The following is a 19,478-nucleotide window of genomic DNA, read 5'->3' on the forward strand; positions in this document are numbered from 1 at the left end:
GCCCGTGCTTCTTGTGTACATTTCGGAGAACCAGGACAAACATTTCAATCGATCGCTCAGGCATTTAAAAGCCACCGAAATCTGCTTCCTCTTATTCAGTAAGGTGCATACCGGTTCCATATCCAACCTTACGTTTAAGAAATATATTTTTTGATAAACGAACCCAAAACTGGCTATGTCCTGGCTGGAGTGTGACTTGATTTGTGTCATGTGCAGGTGCGATGGATCGCGTACAAACCAATAGGGTGTCGGAATGGTATCTGTTTATACTTCTCATCCAACCACAATCAAATTCACTCCATCCGGATGGCGCGATTTGTCTGGATAGTTTTTTTTTTTTGAATGATGACAAGCCGGAATGAAAACAAGCCGAAATGAAATAGCAGTAACGAAGCTATTTTTAAAATGTAAGGAGTAGAAAGTACAGATACTTGCGTGAAAATGTAAGGAGTAGAAGTAAAAAGTCGGCTAAAAAATAATTACTCAAGTAAAGTATAGATACCCCAAATTTCTACTTAAGTAATGTAACAAAGTATTTGTACTTCGTTACTTGACACCTCTGCTTTTGGACCATCTGGCATGGCATTGCGGATAAACTTTCCAGTAGCCTTTAGCTTTTAGCCCCAGTCAAAAGTAACTCGAGTAAAAGTTACGACTGCAGGGAAGTTTTTCTGACTCTGGAGAGACAGAAGGCCTTGCAACGATGTGTCCTAGTTTTTAGCAAATGTGCTTTTGTGTTTGAAAGTTAGTTCATTCGGATGCTGCTTATTCCCTGTGTTTGATGTAGAAAATTTAACCATCCAGATGGTTGTTTTCAATAGATCGCTGCAGTGTACTTTTTAGCCCAGCCCAGAAGTAAGCAATAGCATCATGCTGTGTAATATTCCCGGCAACCTCTATAGTCCCATTTAGCCATTTATTAGCAACCACTTTTTCAAGATAATTAAAAGCTTTTAAAATTTCACAGCTTTAAGTGCCAGACTTAATCAGGATTGGCTCAACCAATGGTGCGAGTTTGGTGCGAGTTTGGTGCGATCTGTTTGAACTTGTCATTAGTTTAGCAATACCATTTGTTGTTAAAAGTGACACACTTCACCGTTAAGATACTTGGTGTGTTTTAAGATGATCATGTTTTTTTGCCATTTACGTGGCAAAGAATCGCATGCAATATAATTATGCTTATTATACTGCATACTTTTAAGTAGTTTTTTTCAGTAACTCTGTGTTTTCTGGACTCTACAAATGGCGTTTTTTTCTCTGTCAGAAGAGCGGGATTACAGGATAAATGGACTTGGCAAACCAGTTGTGCCTAAGCCATTAATGTCTTATTTTCTTGATTGCGCAGACAGCGGATACAAGCGTTGCACTTTTACTCTTAGCATGCATTGTTGTTTGTGGAAGTCAAATGCCATCTTTTGTTTAACAAGCAAAATGGGAGCGTGTAGTTGGCACTGTAGTGACTCCTATAAAAACATCTCTATTAGATTAGACTGAGTTTAACCAGCAATTACAAGAAATTACAATGCAGTATACCATACTGCACTACAGTCTCTACACTTTATACTGTACTACAGTCTCATTTTATAATATAGTAATACCATGTTGTTGTTTATTTATTTGATTTTTGCTATGGTACATGCATAAACATTGAAACATGCGCATGAACCTATGGTATGCGTCTTTTCTTCTCATTTGGCCATCTATGATTTATTAACTTGACTTAAATGATTTGTTTTTATTTTTTCATGCATTTTCAAAGTCATCTTTGGTTATAAAAGAACAGATCACAGTGCAATAGTATTGCATTTTGAGCAAGGAAAAATGTGGGATTTAACAAATAAACAGTGTGGCTTGTGCATTAGCAGTTTGTCATTAGCAGAGTCACTTTTTTATATTATCTGGATGGACTTTAAAGGGATAGTTCACCCAAAAATGAAAATTACCACATGATTTACTCACCCTCAAGCCATCCCAGGTGTGTTTGACTAGTTTATTTTAGAAGAATACAATCAGAGTTATATATTTTTTTTAAATGATATGTTATTTTTCAATAGTCCAATAAAGTGCATCCATCCATCATAAAAAAGTGTCCCACATGGCTCCCGGGGGGTTAATAAAGGCCTTCTGAAGCAAAGAAATGTTTTTTTTTTTCGATGGACACACTATTTTGGGCTTCTAAATCTCGTCCCCCATTCACTCCCATTCTAAAGCTTGGAAGAGCCGGGACATTTTTTTTTATGTAACTCTGACTGTATTCGTCTGTAAGAAGCAAGTCACATAAACCTAGGACGGCTTAAGGGTGAGTAAATCATGGGTTAATTTCTATTTTTGGGTGAACTATCCATTTAATAGAACAGGATGCAGCATCATAAATCTGTATCATAAGCACATATGTTGTCATGCTGCTTCTCAGATGGCCGTCGTGGATTTACTATCATCCACCAGAGACTCGCACCAACTTCTTTCCTCTAGATCTGCTTCAGTATCTTTAGAGGCTGTTCTTCACTTGATCCCGCAGATGTTAAAACAGTTGTAACACGCTCATGAAGTTGTGCGTGCTGTAGTTCTCTCTGTGTAAGTGTGTCGGGAGACGGGCATTTAGTACAGGTTTAATCTTGTTCTGATTACACAGTCATTACAAGCAGATTGGCAGCGTTGGTGAAACCAGCATTTGCCATGCAAGCTCTGATTTCCACTAATCTGATTTAAGGCACAAATGCCACGCATGCCAACCGGCTGCTATGGCAACAATGGCAAATATAAACATAACAAAGAAAACTTAGACAGTTTGGCTGCCTACGTTCTAGTTCTCTGTTTTTTCTCATGCATCTTGCACGCTTGTCGACTTGATAGAGTAGATTCAGGGGCATCCACCAACCCACAACGGCAGATTAAAGACACACCTTTAACTCCAATGCCACGCTTTCTTTTCAGCAGCCAACCGTTTGAAACATCATGAAAATAAGTTGCTAAAAGTTATTTTCATAATTTTGTTCTTTTTTATTTTTCTTAGTTTTTTGCATTTCTTTTTAGCTTTATTTCAGTAATTTTAGTACTTCAGCATAAATGTTTTATTTCAGTTTTTGTTTTTCATCTGATATTTGTATTTTATTTCAATTAAAGAAAACCATTTTAATAATTAACTGTAACACCACTGTGGTGATACATGTTGAAAGATTTGGCAGTAGATAGTTTTGTTTTATAAAACATAACTTTTTATTTTAGAACCAGTTGTATTTTTTGTTTGTATTTTATTTTATTTAATAGCCAAATAATTTTTTTATTTTATTTTTAATTAGAATCAAGTGAATATTTTATAGCAAAACATTTTATTTTATTTTATTAATGATTGCTTTTATTATATTATAAATTAAATTATTATATTTACACGTTTAATCTATTTTTATTATGTAATATATTATATTTTTACTTAATATATTTATATAATATAATATATTTTTACTTAATTTTTATTTTTTTATTTTTTACAAACAGAGGGTTGAAGCTATTTTAAAAATGTAAAGTTCTATATATATATATATATATATATATATATATATATATATATAGTGAAGTGACATTCAGCCAAGTATGGTGACCCATACTCAGAATTTGTGCTCTGCATTTAACCCATCCGAAATGCACACCCACAGAGCAGTGAATACACACACACACACACACACTGTGAGCACACACCCGGAGCAGTGGGCAGCCATTTATGCTGCGGCGCCCGGGGAGCAGTTGGGGGTTCGATGCCTTGCTCAAGGGCACCTAAGTCGTGGTATTGAAGGTGGAGAGAGGATATATATATATATATATATGTGTGTGTGTGTGTGTGTGTGTGTGTGTGTGTGTGTGCTTAAAAAAAGGCTTGCATTGAACGCACAGCATACATTTAAAGTATTTACTTTCTAACTGTACATTCCTGGTCTTATCACACACAGTCCATTTATTTACATTTGTTTTAATGTTAGTAAGAGTGTATCATGTTGTGGAGTTGTGTGTGGTCAATATCAGCATGGAGGCCTGTGGAGCAACTCCTCATCGAGGTGCAGCTGAATTATGGATGTGTTTATTCCAACAGAAAGTTCTTTCCCACAGCCCACTCCATCACTTCCTGCATGCGGGGAACTTCCTCGCCCCGGCCAGAGTGTGTTTTGAGAACAGGTTGCACTGCGCTCGGCTGGCTGCTTGTGTTTGAGTAATGGCGCAGGGTTGCAGTTATTCCTGACCTGCATGTGTGAACTCATTGCTGTTCATTATAACAGGAGCCGTGTGGTTTGTGCTGTGCTGTTGTCTCGCCTGCCATCCAGCTTGAAGAAATAGACTTGTGGCTTATAATTCACAGCCCTGCTTATCTGTACACAGTTGTACATAACAAACAAGCTTCATATTAAACCACCAATTAGGAACTTTTTGACTTATTATCTATATACTGTTTTATTTTATTCCTTTCATTTCAGCTTTAATAGTTTTAGTAATTAGCTAAACTTGAATTTATTTTGTATCATTTTTATATAATGTGTATCATTATAGAAATTATCTATTTTTTAAATTTTTGAAGCGTAAAATCGTATCCAATACTTTCCAATTAGTATGTATTTTAATTGTCTTGCTCTGTAGAATTTTTTTAAGAACCAAAGTAAAATTATTTTAAAGGCAAATATTACAATTGTATTTTTTTATTTCTAATGTTTTATATTTATATATTTTATTTATTTTTAACATTCTTTTTTTTGTACATTATTTTTACCTTAGTCTATACTTTTACTTTCTAAATGTGAATTTCTTATCTTATCGCATGCAATCAAATCATTTACCTGATTTTAGTATTTTAAAAAAATGGTCTTGTATTCTTTTATCAAACTCAATAATTTGCTTAGCACCTTTTTGAATGTGTTCTAAAATGTTGCTCACTTTTCCAAAACTAGTTAATTTGTGTTGAATAAAATTAAGTCCCACCCAAGTTCTTTTTTTGCTCAATAATAAATAACAGACAGCCTTTCATTCAGCCTTTAAGGACACCACAACCATTTGGAAAATACACAGAAAAAAAGTCCTTTTAAACATCTGCTTGAGAGTCATATTAAAAATATTAGTCTGCACACAATGACCCGGTAGGATAAACCCTGTGGTGTTGGAGAATCATGAAGTCTTTCGATTGCATCATCCCGTCCTATTTTCACTTCAGACCCCCCATATCAGGTTACCCACTGAGCCAACAGGTCAGCCGAGGTTAATACAGCATCCTACAACACCCGCCGACTCTCAACCTCAAGCTTTACCTTTCATCTCAAACATGGAGAACATCAGGCCCGAAGTCCGGGCAGGCATCCTGACCTGTTCATTCATCCGTGCTGAAGAGCAGAGCTGAAGGAAGACCTCAGGGGCTTCACATTGGAATGCACAGCATCACCGATTACTCATTGGAGAGAGCGAGGAGAAGGAACGGAGTACGTGATGGAGAATGTGTAAGCGAGGAGAAGGGAGGGCGAGACCGGCGAAAAAGCAGGAATGTTGCATTCGGAATTCCAAACAGCCCCTTAATCCAAGTGCCGACTGAAACACTGCTTAAAGCATTTGCTGAAGCTTTTATCCCACCATAGTGCAAGAGCAGCCTACAAAGCAGAGGTCGAGAGGTCAAGAGCGTGAACAGAGATTTCTAAGAGCTCGCTTCTGACTGTCTGCACACTTGTGTGTGATTCATATTATGACGTTAAATGTCTGTAACCCTTTCTACACTGCAAATGAAGCAGGTTAGATTCACGTATTGGTTCTCTAAATCAAACTAGCATTTGGACAGTCAGTAGACATTTTTCTGAAAGCCTGGTAGCTGGTTAATAGCCATTGCTATTAAGGTATGGCTATGGTATTTTGACGAGTTGCTGGGGTTTGCTATGGCTTCTAGCTAGTTGTATGAAATTCTAGAATATTTTGGTTACTTGCCATGTGTTGCTATGGGGTTCTAGTTTGTGGTAGTTATAGTAGAAATTCTTTAAGACCACTGTGTTTGACTAGTTGGGACAACATTTGGGGGAATTCTGTTTCACTCATGTTTTTATGTAGTTGAAATATTTGTGACTCAAAAAGGTTGTGTAAACTGGAAAGTATGCAGTTGCTTTTTTCCACAGTGCCAGATGTGATGAGCATTAACCGCATGTTTTCCTGCGCCAGGATGTTTTCTGACCTTGGTTCTTAATATGTGCTTCCTTGTTTTCTTTTTCTCAACAGGTACGACTATAAAGAAATGCTGCATAACTCCACTTTTTGTCTCGTGCCTCGAGGACGCCGTCTGGGCTCTTTCCGTTTCTTGGAGGCTCTGCAGGTACATTTTTCCAGTTCATTCCCATTGCCAGTACTGCTAGCCAACGAAAGACACTTTAGCAGTTTGCATGCATGTTACACATGCCCACACACATACTTTATCAATGCAATCCCTTATGCTAACCAAAGCTGCATTTATTTGATAAAAAATACGGTAAAACAGTAGTATTAAGTTAAAATAACATATTCATATTTCATATAAGAAGCAAATTGAGGTATTCAAAAGATCTCATTTGTGGTATTTCATTCCTATGTCAAATAAATAATCCACTTTTGTCCATAACCAGCACTATTCTGTGGTGCTGTGATGCCGATGTCAGACGGGTGTCTATTGTGTGGGAGTGTGGCTGTGCTCTTTCAGGTTGTCTGTTGTTGTGCAGCCATAAGGCTTAACAGGCCATTATATATTGTGTTTTGAATTGTGTGGGTGTTGAGGATTGACTAGCTGAGGTTTGCAGGGCTTTTATGCTGCATATGTGCTCTTGTGTCTGTCTTCAGCTCTCAAGGGCTGTAATGGTCTGTATGTATTTCAGCAGATTGCAGGGCTGGTTAATGACATTGCAAGGATTAGTCCATAACAGCAGGATGATATTAGAGATGAAACAGCAGGATGATATTAGAGATGACGGGAGGTCAGAGGGTGGGAGCAGCTGAACAGATTAGGGACAGGACAACAAGCACACAGTTATGCTTGGAAAATATTACATTTTATCTACAATTAAAGTTCTGTTGAGGTACTGCGATGCTGTGATGGCTGATAATGATTTTAATACAAGCCATGATACTGATTTATTACCACTTTTGTGTGCTATGGTACATGTCCAAAAAGCATACAGTATTTTTAACGGTGGTTTATGGCCAGAAAACATTGAAATAATGTTGTACCTTGTTCAAAAAACCTTGGTATATGGTAGCATGTCCACACTTGCAACAAAAACATATTATAACCCCCCAAAACAGTTTGTTTTATTAAACAATAACAACACTATTTGGTATCAAACTACTATAATGTTTTATGAACAAATTACAGTATATATATATATATATATATATATATATATATATATAGTCACTGTACTAAGGTTATAAAGTTATTTTGAGCTTTTGGGATTGTTTTAACTGTAACTTCATCCTGGATAATAAAAGCAGCTCTGCTCTAATGAGCAATAATGGCAGCTGATATGCAAATTGGAGACCAGGTATTATAAACAATGCACCATCTGTCTGTTGGTACCTGCTGCTACAGCGCTGCTTCAGAAACAAGACACAACAGCTCATTTGTAGCTGAATAGTGAACATGTCTGACAGTGTACATACACAGAAGAGCTGCTTGGATGTGCTTGATTTCATTTGTCCATTGTCCAGATTGCACATTGCTGTATATTGCCAAATTGGTGTGCATATATATATATATATATAAATTATTAAGATTTTGTCCCCCTGTAGATCTTTGCATTTGTCTCTGTCTCCATTCTTGATGATTATCTCATTGTTATGACCCATGAGGCCCGAGTTCAGACAGGCAGAGCCACGCTTTGTGTTTCCCTCAGTCGCTGCCAGATTTCAGAAACATGACTGATCTGATAAACCATGATTCCCTCATTTCTAAGTCTGAAGTGAGAGCTCCTCTTGCTTTCAGACTTTCCACTCGAAGACGCTAATAAAATTTTCATGACGCTTGTTTTATGTTTCTTCAGCCTGTTCTAACATGCCTCTCTCTCTGTGTGTTTTATGTGTGTGTGTGTGTGCAGGCCGCTTGTGTTCCCGTCATGCTCAGTAACGGCTGGGAGCTTCCCTTCTCAGAGATCATCGACTGGAGCATGGCCTCTGTCATTGGGGATGAGAGACTTCTTCTACAGGTACGACTTCCAGAATATATCAGGATAGGAGCTAGTTCAGCTCGTTCTGTTTCTTGTTCCTGTCTGAAACAACAGCTCTGTTCCCAAATTCAGCGAGCTGCCTGCTGTATGGGCAGCATCTTTACTGAAATACATTCTACTTGTATTTGTTCTGCTTGTTTGTGTGAATGAATGAGGCAGATGTGTTTTCAGCGTCTGCTGTCAAACTGTATGAGGACAAGAACACATGAACTTCATCTCCAGAACTGGTTTGAGATATCACTTCATGAGCATTTTACCTTTTCATTTTAGAAATACTTTCATCATATATCACAGCAACCCACCAGAATAAAAGTTTGGTTTATATATATATAAAAATATGTTCTAAATAAATATATTACTCCCTCTGTCTCTCTCTCTGTCTCTCTCTCTCTCTCTCTCTCTCTCTATATATATATATATATATATATATATATATATATATATATATATATACTCTGTTAATAATAATAATAATATTTAAAACTCTTTTTAAATAAATAATTTATCCTTTTCTTTTATTCCTCTGCCAATTGTAACAGTAAGCCCCTGTTGAGTAGCACTTAATAAAAAAAAAAATGAAATAGTTGATTTTTCTTTTTTTTAAGAGATTAATTAAATTTTTAATATTTTATGCCTTTAAATACATAACACAGAATTTCTGAAAACATTTCATAGGGCCTTATTATTATTAAAAATAAATACATACAAAAATAAATTATTAATTCATTTTATTAGACATGCTTTATGTTTGCTAAAATTTAATTAAACCATAACAGTGCAAAAAGGAAATCACACTATTTGGTAAAATAAAATGGAATTTGAGAAAAAACATTTTTAAATAGGGCTCTACAAATTTAAACATGAATTAAAATGATGACAAATTTTAAGTTTAATTAATTTTCACAATTAATTAGAAATGCCTTTTGGTCTAAAACTTAATTTAACTATTAAAATATAGTCCAGAAAGATTGAAATGGAAAAAAATCTGAATTTGAAAATGCTTATAATAATGCCTACATAGTCAAATCAAATGGTTTTGGAACTGAGACATGTTTATATGTTGAAATTAGTTTTAACCCCATGCTTTCATTAATCATGCATGAATTAAATCGTTCTAATGTCACATGCTAATTTGCCGGGCACAAGCTTGCAGCTATCAGTGATGGTCTGCAGACCTTTGGAGACCCCCTCACTGAAAGCAAGTGCATGTGCGTTTGTAATTGAAATGAGACCTCTTGCCCTGCCGATTAGCGGCCTGCGGCAGGAAGACAGTCTCTGGTGAGAGGAGTGACAGCTTCTGTCAGGCCGCAGTAGCTTTTAATATGCTCTCGTGCCCCTGTGGCACTGACTGGCTCAACAAAAGGTGAGACTAATCGGCCTGTGATATAATTGTAATGGAAATCTACCTCAAGGGCCGTTTGTGTTTACAGTGATGAGAGACTTTAATAATCGCTCACACCTGCTGTGACTCACTTCTCCTCTCAGTAAATACTGGAACAGAAGCACGAAAGACTGAGCAAGACCTCAGGCTATTTCCAGTGTGTTTAATGTACTCGCTATCTATCTATCTATCTATCTATCTATCTATCTATCTATCTATCTATCTATCTATCTATCTATCTATCTATCTATCTATCTATCTATCTGTCTATCTATCTATCTATCTATCTATCTATCTATCTATCTGTCTGTCTGTCTGTCTGTCTGTCTGTCTGTCTGTCTGTCTGTCTGCGATCACTTAAAATACCGTAGTAACTGCCTTAGTAAGCACATAGCAAGTAGATAGGTAGTTTCTAGGATGTTAACATCTATCAATCACTGAAGAAATAAAAAGGTTATAAAAGGCTTTTAATTTTGAGGTGAACTGTTAAACTTTACTGACTGAAAAAGCCCAGTTTGTCAGGGTACTTTCACACTAGCACTTTTGGTGCGCACCCGGGTTTCGACTGACGTCAGAGTTCGGTAAGTTTGGATGATGTAAACACTGTCTTCTGAACTCGGGTGCACATGGGTGAACCATACCCAAGTCCAATTAGAAGGGTGGTCTGTGGTACGGCTAATATGTACGCAATTGTGCCAAATCGTGGAAGTGAACCGATATTAATAACATATCGTTTGATTAAAAATGTGTGTTTGTGTGTTTCACTCGCTTTCTTGAGGAGCAGAGAGCTGTGTATCATTTCTGTTCACTTCAATCAATCGAACTCTAGTTTGGACCAGGCAATTGAACCAAGTGTGAAATCCCCCTCAGAGTGCTCTGTCCTCAGGGAGAAATCTGAGTTATTTTAATGGTGCCCCCATTGAAAAGGCCAGTCAAGTAGAAAACACATTATCACACTGCTCCCGTCTCCTCAGATTCCATCGACGGTTCGCTCCATCCATCAAGACCACATTCTGTCTCTCCGCCAGCAGACGCAGTTCTTATGGGAAGCGTATTTCTCTTCTGTGGAGAAAATTGTGCTCACTACATTGGAGGTAAGCAACTTCCTGATCACTTAAAACAAGACAAGCAGCCATCAAGACCCTCCAAAACTGGACCGAGTCGCATTTCACCCTAAAAATGAACAGGGAAAAATGGGAAATTATATTTTGCAGAAAATGAAACTCGTTTTAGGAGCATTCAAATTTTAGCATTGTGATTTTCATGATTATTATGCACATTTTCACAGCACAGTTCTCAATACTATAATACAGCCACAATCAGATGTAGTTATGAGTTTGTAATTATAAGTATTTTTACTGATTGAAAGGTAAAAAAAGTATGAGAATCATTCAGACGCAATGATTTATTTAGTAAAGTTAGCATAAATACGTATTATGTATAAATATTCTGCTATTTAAATAACTTAGAATTAAGCTAGGGGAGAACCGGGGCGAAAGTAGCGCGGGACGAAAGTAACAAAACGATTTTCTCCGAGCCTATTACTGCATTTGCATTCCCAGCTATGACAGTATATTCAGCATTCAATCCTTGATGGAGCTGAGAAATATCACGTGATTTCCTCATCATTTCCCGCAGTTAGGTCGGTAAAACTGTTTTCGAGTACAAAAAGTAAATTATTGAAGCGGTATTTTTTTTTATTAGTTGTGTTGTTTTTTTTGTTTCATGTGTCACAGTAATGATCAATCTACAGGTTATTTAGTGCTTTAACACATCCTAAAGTTTGCATTATCAAAGTTTTTTAGTATAAAAGTAAATCAGGTTTAAATGCCAGGAGTTCCTGTCGGGACGAAAGTAACAGTTGTTACTTTTGTCCCGGTACAGTGACAAGAAGTATTTATTTTGTTCCGGTACATGCTATTCTGTGAATTTCTGTCTCTTGCATCATTTATTAAAATGTTTATGTCATATTATACCATAAGAATATGTCTGAGTGAGGGTCAGAAGGACAAACAGTGGTCTGGTTTTATCCAAATGTTTTTGAGAGGGCGTTTCTGGACATAGAGGAACATCTGGGCAGCTCCTACCTTGCATTTACCTTAGTTATATTTAGGTTTTAGCCATACCTTAGCTTTTACACCTCCAGCTATGAATTTGCAGTGTTTCCAGATGTTTTAATGCACATTTTGAATTTATGCATAAAAACAACTGGATGGAAACATGAATAGGCCTACTGTTACATTATGTTTAGAATTTATATTATGCCAATGTAATTTAATTATTATATTGTTCATTCTGTTGAAAAAATGTTTTATAAAAATACACTGAAATAAAAAAATAAAAATAAAAAAATAAAGTTTGTACAGTCGGGTTTTGAGACATTTGATGAAACTTAAATTTAAAATAAAAATATAAATATGTAATTTAATAAATTTTTTTACAAAAATAAAAGACAGAATATGTTTGCAGTTACATATTTACAAGGTCATAGTCAGGTATACTTAATAAAAATAAGAGTAACAGAAAACAATCTAGCTTATATTGTTGTGTTACTTTTAACCCACCTGTGTGTTACTTTCGTCCCAACTGATGGGGTCAAAAGTATTAATGTGCAACTTATGTTCAAATTGAAATTATACTGAAGCCTTTCTACATTTCTACAAAATACCACCTGGTATTGATAGACCAGACTTATGAGTTACTGACCACAGCAGAAATATATCTCTGTCTACAACATTATCTTTTAAAATGATGTTTTTCTGAAAAATGGTACTTTCGCCCCTGCTCTCCCCTACTGTAATGTAAATTAAATCTAGCAACAACAACCAAAAAAACAAAATGGTCCTAAAGCATGCTTCATTTTCTTTTAATTGTGAAAGTGTAATTTCTGGTTTTGCACAAACTCTTTTACCCTCCCACTTGACTGAAAGGCATGTGATCAGTCATGTCGGGAGCTATTCCTGAAGGGAGAACAGAGCTACATCAGGCCGGTCTCAGGCTCTGGTTTCACACACTTCTCCCTGGAGGAAGCGTTGGTGTGTAAGAGGACACCCGGGTCAGCTCTTGAGGGGTGGATCTGTGAGACTGAGCATTGATATGCATCCGAATAAACATGGCTACAGTCCAGATGGCCTCATGTTTATCAAAGTTAAACGCTCGTGAGATTTGAGCCTTGTTAATGTTAAAGTGAGTCTGATGGATCTACTGAACATCATTGGTGGTCATTCAGAACTCTTCCTTTTGCAGATCATCCAGGACCGTGTGTTGCAACATAATGCCCGAAGCACATTGATGTGGAATCGGTTGCCAGGAGGACTTTTCACTCTGCCCCAATACTCATCCTACCTAGGCAACTTCCCTTTCTTCTATGCTGTACTCGGTAAGCAGGCCACCGCATGTTATTATGTTTGTGGTATATATGAGTTGTCTAGATTAGATATATCGATCATCTTCACAGGTGTTAAACCACAGCAGAAGTTTACAGCCGTCATTCACGCCGTCACGCCTCTTGTATCTCAATCTCAACCCATTTTCAAGTTGCTGGTGGCTGTGGCAAAATCCCAGTACTGTGCCCAGGTCAGTGTTATTCTAGTATTACTATAAGTGCTATTATAGTATTTTGAAATAGCTTTTATTTTTATATTTTCATGTCATTTTAGTTTAGGTTTTAGTCATTTTGTTAAGTGCCTTTGTCATTTTTATTAGTTTTTAGTAATATTTCTATTTAGCTTCATATAATTTGAATTTAGATTATTTTTCTCAGTTTTAATACTTCAACATAATCTCATTTTATTTCAGTTAATTAGCCAAATATCAGGCTTTCAGAAATATGCTCTGGTCAAGCTCGAACCATTCAATTTCATGAATTCTAACTTTATTATTTAAACAACTGCAATAAAATGGAAACAAAATAAACTACTGTAGTTATAATCTTTAGATATTGTGAGTTTATGTCCTTAAGTTTGAATTCACTAACATTCAAAAGTAAGATTTGGGGGGGGGGGGGGGGGTACGGAAAGGAATTAAATTTATCAAAAGTGACAATAAAAACTTTCATTCTTTTCAACATTGATAATAAGAAATGTTTCTTGAGCAGCAAATCAGTATATCTGAATGATTTCTGAAGGATCATGTGACACTGAAGACTGCAGGAATGATGCTGAAAATTCAGCGTTACAGTATATCAGTATATTCAGTCTTAACCGTATATCAGATCAAATAAATGCAGTGTAGGGGATGTTCTGTTATGTTTTCAAAAACATTCACGAAACTCAAGAGGCCCTAAACTTGTGTGTGATGATATAAAATGTCCTGTATAATAGAAATGACCCTGACTGACAGCATCTGATGTTCTCACTATGTGCTTGTGTCAGATCATTGTCCTGTGGAACTGTGACAAGCCTCTCCCTGCGAAGCACCGCTGGCCCGCCATCTCTGTTCCAGTCATCGTAATCGAGGGCGAGAGCAAGGTGAATCTCCACACCACTGTCTTTATATTCTCATCATATCTTTTGAAGGGTCTGGTGTTATTCGTCTGCGATGACAAATGATGGATGGTGCATAACTTTGCTACTGCCGTGGTTTTGCATTCTGCCTTGATTGTTTATCATACTTAAGTTAGAGATATTGAGCATTTTCTTGAGATTTCATGCATTGATTACATGTTTAGGTGATGAGCAGCCGATTTCTGCCCTATGAAAACATCAAAACTGACGCAGTCTTAAGTCTGGATGAAGACACTGTGCTCTCGACTACAGAGGTGAGACAACAAATCAGAAAGGTTCTAGGTTTTCGTGCGTGTTGTATAAAACAAGTGCTCATTTTATTTCAGAAAATGTGTATACGTTTGCTCATTAGGGTTACACTATGTAACTTTTTATCCACTAGTGGTTAAAGCATAAATACACATTACTTGGTAATGATCACCTGGATTAATTGCCTCATCAGTGTGAATGTCACATGTAATAAAATCAAGATAACCAAAGAAGGATATCTGGAAAATCTTATTAACAAGATTTTTTTATGGAAGCTTGTTTTCTCACATTTTCTAAATTCTGCTTTTTTCTGGAATTCTGAGTTTAAACCTCAAAATTCTGATTTCCACCACAGTAGTAAAAATAAACTGGGTAATTCTGACTTTATATCTCACAATTCATTGTGAAATAAAAGGTCAATTACCTTTTTCTTTTCTTTTCTTTTTTTTATCCCTTGCTGGAAGCAAGCTTCTAAACGTATGCTGTTGTTTTGACTTGCTGAAATCAATAGTTTTAAGAAAAATATCTCAAATGTTTGGCAGCACTGACATCAGACAAAGCAAATGCTATTCATATCAGATAACGATGAAAACTATTATGTATTGGCAAATACATTGAAGTTGTAACTCAAAAATTGCATTGTAACAATGCAGTGCTATGCAAGTCTATGTTGATTCATTTTTTTAACAAAATTTTTTATATTTTAATTTCAAACAAAAAATGGAGCTTTAAATTGTATTTTCACCAATAAATTTGTTATTAGTCATCCTGCTCTCTAAATATCAATATCTGCTGCATTGGTTGACCACTAATTTGGGTTTTACTCTCTTTATACAGGACTGATTTCTGAGTTAAATATTTCTGAAATCTTGTTTTTTTTTCTTTTGTGAACAGTTTAAACACAGTGACAAATCTTAGGGTTTATGTGTGAATGGTTGAGTAAGTACTTATTGTAGAATACTTGTTTCTGCAGGTGGATTTTGCCTTTACAGTTTGGCAAAGTTTCCCAGAGAGGATTGTGGGATATCCTGCACGGAGCCATTTCTGGGACTCCAACAAGGAGCGCTGGGGCTACACCTCCAAGTGGACCAATGACTACTCCATGGTGCTGACTGGAGCTGCTTTCTACCACAGGTAAGTTTCCTTTACAAGGAGGCACAAAGCCACTTTCCAGAACCTTCACCGTCTCTGCTCATCTGTGGTGGAATTAGCTGCCAACCCCCTGTACTGCTGAAACTGTCAAAACTATGTCATGTTCCCTAGGCAGGCAGCTCACTACTATTAGTGAAGTGAAGTGAAGTGAAGTGAAGTGACATTCGGCCAAGTATGGTGACCCATACTCAGAATTTGTGCTCTGCATTTAACCCATCCAAAGTGCACACACACAGAGCAGTGAACACACACACACACACACTGTGAACACACACCCGGAGCAGTGGGCAGCCATTTATGCTGCGGCGCCCGGGGAGCAGTTGGGGGTTCGATGCCTTGCTCAAGGGCACCTAAGTCGTGGTATTGAGGGTGGAGAGAGGACTGTACATGCACTCCCCCCACCCACAATTCCTGCCGGCCCGGGACTCGAACTCACAACCTTTCCATTGGGAGTCCGATTCTCTAACCATTAGGCCACGACTTCCCCCCATTAGTGATTCATCATGGTTGACAAGTTTTATAAAGGCTTTAACAGGCCATCTTTTCTTACTCCAGGTATTATAACTACTTGTATACACACTACCTGCCCAGCAGCTTGAAGAGTATGGTTGACCAGCTCTCGAACTGTGAAGACATCCTCATGAACTTCCTGGTGTCTGCTGTCACTAAGATGCCTCCTATCAAGGTCACCCAAAAGAAGCAGTACAAGGAGACGATGATGGGACAGGTACAAACTGCATTAATGCCCTGGTTTTGTTTTAAAACGCATAACTTTTGCTACGGTTACGCGGCCTATCGTTTACACTACTCCAACATTTTCCACGTTCGACAACATAGAATTTTTAAAACGCTGCTGACCCTGTTTTAGTTTGAAAACTCTGAGGTTGGGTTCCAGTGTAAATGGACCCAAACAGAGACTTTCGTAAACGATGCCGTGGCTGCAACCGTGTAACCATATCATGAACGGTAGTGTAGACGGAGATCATTACCTGAACAGCAGTGTAAACGTGGATCATTTTAATTCTAAAACACCGTTTTAAAACGAAAATGCACTAGTGTATACGGGCCTAAATCAATGTCAGTGTTTCAGGTATTCACCTCATATGTTCAGCTGTTTGAGTGCTAGTATTTTCAGAGTTCAATCTGGAATTCTGGGGAAGGGTTGAGACAAGTGCGATACCGTTTTCCTCTCCTAAAAATAGCTTATAATGACTTGAGGAAATACTTCAGCTTCCTCCAGAAGCTTCTGCTATTCTCATATTAAGATCTGTCTGTTATTTTGAATGTGTTCAGTGAATTCCCTCAGCAAATCCAAGATCTCACGATAACTGTCATGAACCAGTGTTACTTTAATATCATTGAGGTACTATTATAGTTTTTATAAATATTTTGAATTCATTTGTATTATTAATTAAATATTCCATTTTTATTTATTTATTTTTATTTTTTATATGAATTAGTTTTTAATTACATATTTATTTTTTTATGTTTAAATGTTATTTAAATTTCAGTTTTAATTAATTAAACTAGATAAAAGTGAGAAATGTTGCTAAAATAAGTGTTTTGTATTTTATTTCTGGTAATCCTCATTTTATTTAATTAAAAACTGTTTGTTTGATTTTTTATTTTTTTTTTATTTTTTTTTTTTTTAGTTAACTATAGTAACTCTGTCAAGATCATGCCTGGATTATAGTTCACATCAACATCAAAAGATTTTATTTTATATGTAAAATAATATGTAATGAAATATTTATATGTAAAATCATTAAAACATTAAAACGTCTTTTTAATAGCCAATAGCCTATCTTGAATAGCCAGTGTCTAAATATTATGTATTTTTGATGAAGCTGTTGTTCTTTACAAGTAAAATGTAGTTTTAAAGCAAATTACAAGCCATTTTTTGTTTGAATAAGAATTTGTACTTTTATCCATTATGCATTATATGCAGTTGCATCGATCTGGCGTAACACTGATACACAAGCATTAAGAGAGAGTCTGTTATCCACATACAAGGCATAAGGCATTAACACCACAGCAAGGCATGATTGTGATTCATTGGCCACTATACTAGATTACTAGAAGAATAACACTGCAGTAAAACTGTTTAATACAGACCAGTGTGTTCATGATTATGATAATATAAAATAATTTCAAGCTGCATAATGGGTTTGTGCAGGTAAAATATCTAGAAGCAAATGACAGCAGATGTCTTGCACATTTAAGTTACAAATAACGCATCCAGTCTTAAATAAGGTGGATATGGCAGCTAACTAACTGTCTCTTTCATCCACAGACGTCCCGGGCATCACGTTGGGCAGATCCTGACCACTTTGCCCAGCGGCAGACGTGCATGAACAAATTTGCCAGCTGGTTTGGCACCATGCCCCTGGTCCATTCGCAGATGAGACTGGATCCTGTTCTGTTTAAAGACCAGGTATCAATACTGCGCAAGAAGTACAGAGACATCGAGAGACTCTGACGAAGCTGAGAAACCTTTCCCTCTGAACGGGGATAGAAAACGGCATCCGAAAACCCCCCAGAACCCTGAGAAACCAGATCAACAGGGATAAAAACGGGGGCATGGAAACCTTCAGGGAGGGAGTGCATCGAGATTGGGGGACGGTGTTGTGCTCGATGAAGATCCGTCTGTTAGAGATTGTCACTATTAATATATGAAAGCAAGAGGTTAGATTCGAGACCACGTTGACGTTATTTGGCTGAGTTTAGCACAACACAAAGACAAGCCAATATTGGCAGCTTTCTGTCTTCCATACCCCCTCTTGAAATGCTTTGCCAATGACAACGGTGACATGGCAACTTTGCCAAAGCCAGGCAGCCACACACACATCCACATGCAGTCAGAATATAGACTACTATACATCGGTTTCACTTCTGGATCAGTCCTCTTCATGTTAGATGTGCAATATGCCTGGCTGGAAGGCTCGCCCACAATCCAGCAGTGCATGTTTATTCAGTTTGCCTTCTGCAAGCGTTACGCCACTCTTAAAGACTTAGGATGATGTCCCGCAGAGAAGTCGAGTGTGTGAAACACCGCGCACAACGTCACAGTGCCTGAGCTTTCAGATGGACCAAATCTGGGAGCCAAAAGGGGTTTTGTATGAATGCAAAAACACCTTGTTCATGCTGCTTATATTTGGATTCAAATGTAGGTGTTCCACAAATTGGCCCAAAGGTTTCCTTTTTCCTTTTTTTCTGTACAAGCCTTTTGGTGTGTTTTGTCAAACTGACATAATTGTAGTATTTTTTGATGATTTCGATCCAATGCCACAAACATCTCGTTCCTTGTCAGGTTTTCTTGCAAGTCTTACAATATGCCATATCAGAAGTTCACACTGCAGCTAATTCAGATGTCACTCCACTTCTTCTCACTTTTTTTTTCTTTTGAAAGTGACGCATTTTAACATTAAAAATATTCATATAATGACAACCACTTTTACAAATCAGTCTTATAATAACAGGTTGTTAATGCAGTGACGTAACGTGCTAATGACCAAACATTTTAAATCAATACTGCAATCTGTTTCTTGAATTGTCAGTCAGTGTGTATGAGACTACTATGTAGGTTTTCAACAAATTGGCCCCAAAGTTTTAGATTTTTCTTTTCTTTTTATAGAAATTGACAAACTGACGTAATTTTAGTATTTTTTTATGTTTTAGAACCAATGCCACAATCATTTACTGTCTTGGTTTTTTATGAGTGTAATATAAGACCACGTTCACACTAGAACTAATTCAGTTGTCACTCCACTTCTGACTGCTTCATCTTGGTCTTAACTTGTTTATCTGGAAGAGACAAATGTGTTTTTGATCTGGAAAGATTAGATAGTGACAACCACTTTTACAAATCAATCTAATAATAACAAATAGTTTATGCAAACATCACTTGTCTAATGACAAACATGGAGGGACTGAAAACAGGTTGTTTGCTAAACTTTTTAAATGTTAATATCTTTGTTTTACTAATAT

The 19,478-nt window shown here is 36.8% G+C and overlaps 1 protein-coding gene across 1 annotated transcript in view; it reads left to right on the forward strand.

The window, feature by feature from the left end:
- The window catches only part of LOC132103416 (exostosin-1a), a 53,603-nt gene extending 34,500 nt beyond the window's left edge, over positions 1-19,103 (forward strand). The window contains exons 2-11 of the mRNA XM_059508498.1: positions 6,232-6,325; positions 8,076-8,183; positions 10,560-10,679; positions 12,832-12,964; positions 13,043-13,161; positions 13,959-14,054; positions 14,255-14,344; positions 15,313-15,473; positions 16,047-16,218; positions 17,785-19,103. Coding sequence (XP_059364481.1) covers positions 6,232-6,325; positions 8,076-8,183; positions 10,560-10,679; positions 12,832-12,964; positions 13,043-13,161; positions 13,959-14,054; positions 14,255-14,344; positions 15,313-15,473; positions 16,047-16,218; positions 17,785-17,970 — 1,279 coding nt within the window. The 3' untranslated portion in view covers positions 17,971-19,103. The remainder of the gene's footprint in view (positions 1-6,231; positions 6,326-8,075; positions 8,184-10,559; positions 10,680-12,831; positions 12,965-13,042; positions 13,162-13,958; positions 14,055-14,254; positions 14,345-15,312; positions 15,474-16,046; positions 16,219-17,784) is intronic.
- The last annotated feature ends 375 nt before the right edge of the window (positions 19,104-19,478 follow it).

This window comes from Carassius carassius, chromosome 24, assembly GCF_963082965.1.
Source record: "Carassius carassius chromosome 24, fCarCar2.1, whole genome shotgun sequence".
In the NCBI taxonomy this organism is placed as follows: Eukaryota; Metazoa; Chordata; class Actinopteri; order Cypriniformes; family Cyprinidae; genus Carassius; species Carassius carassius.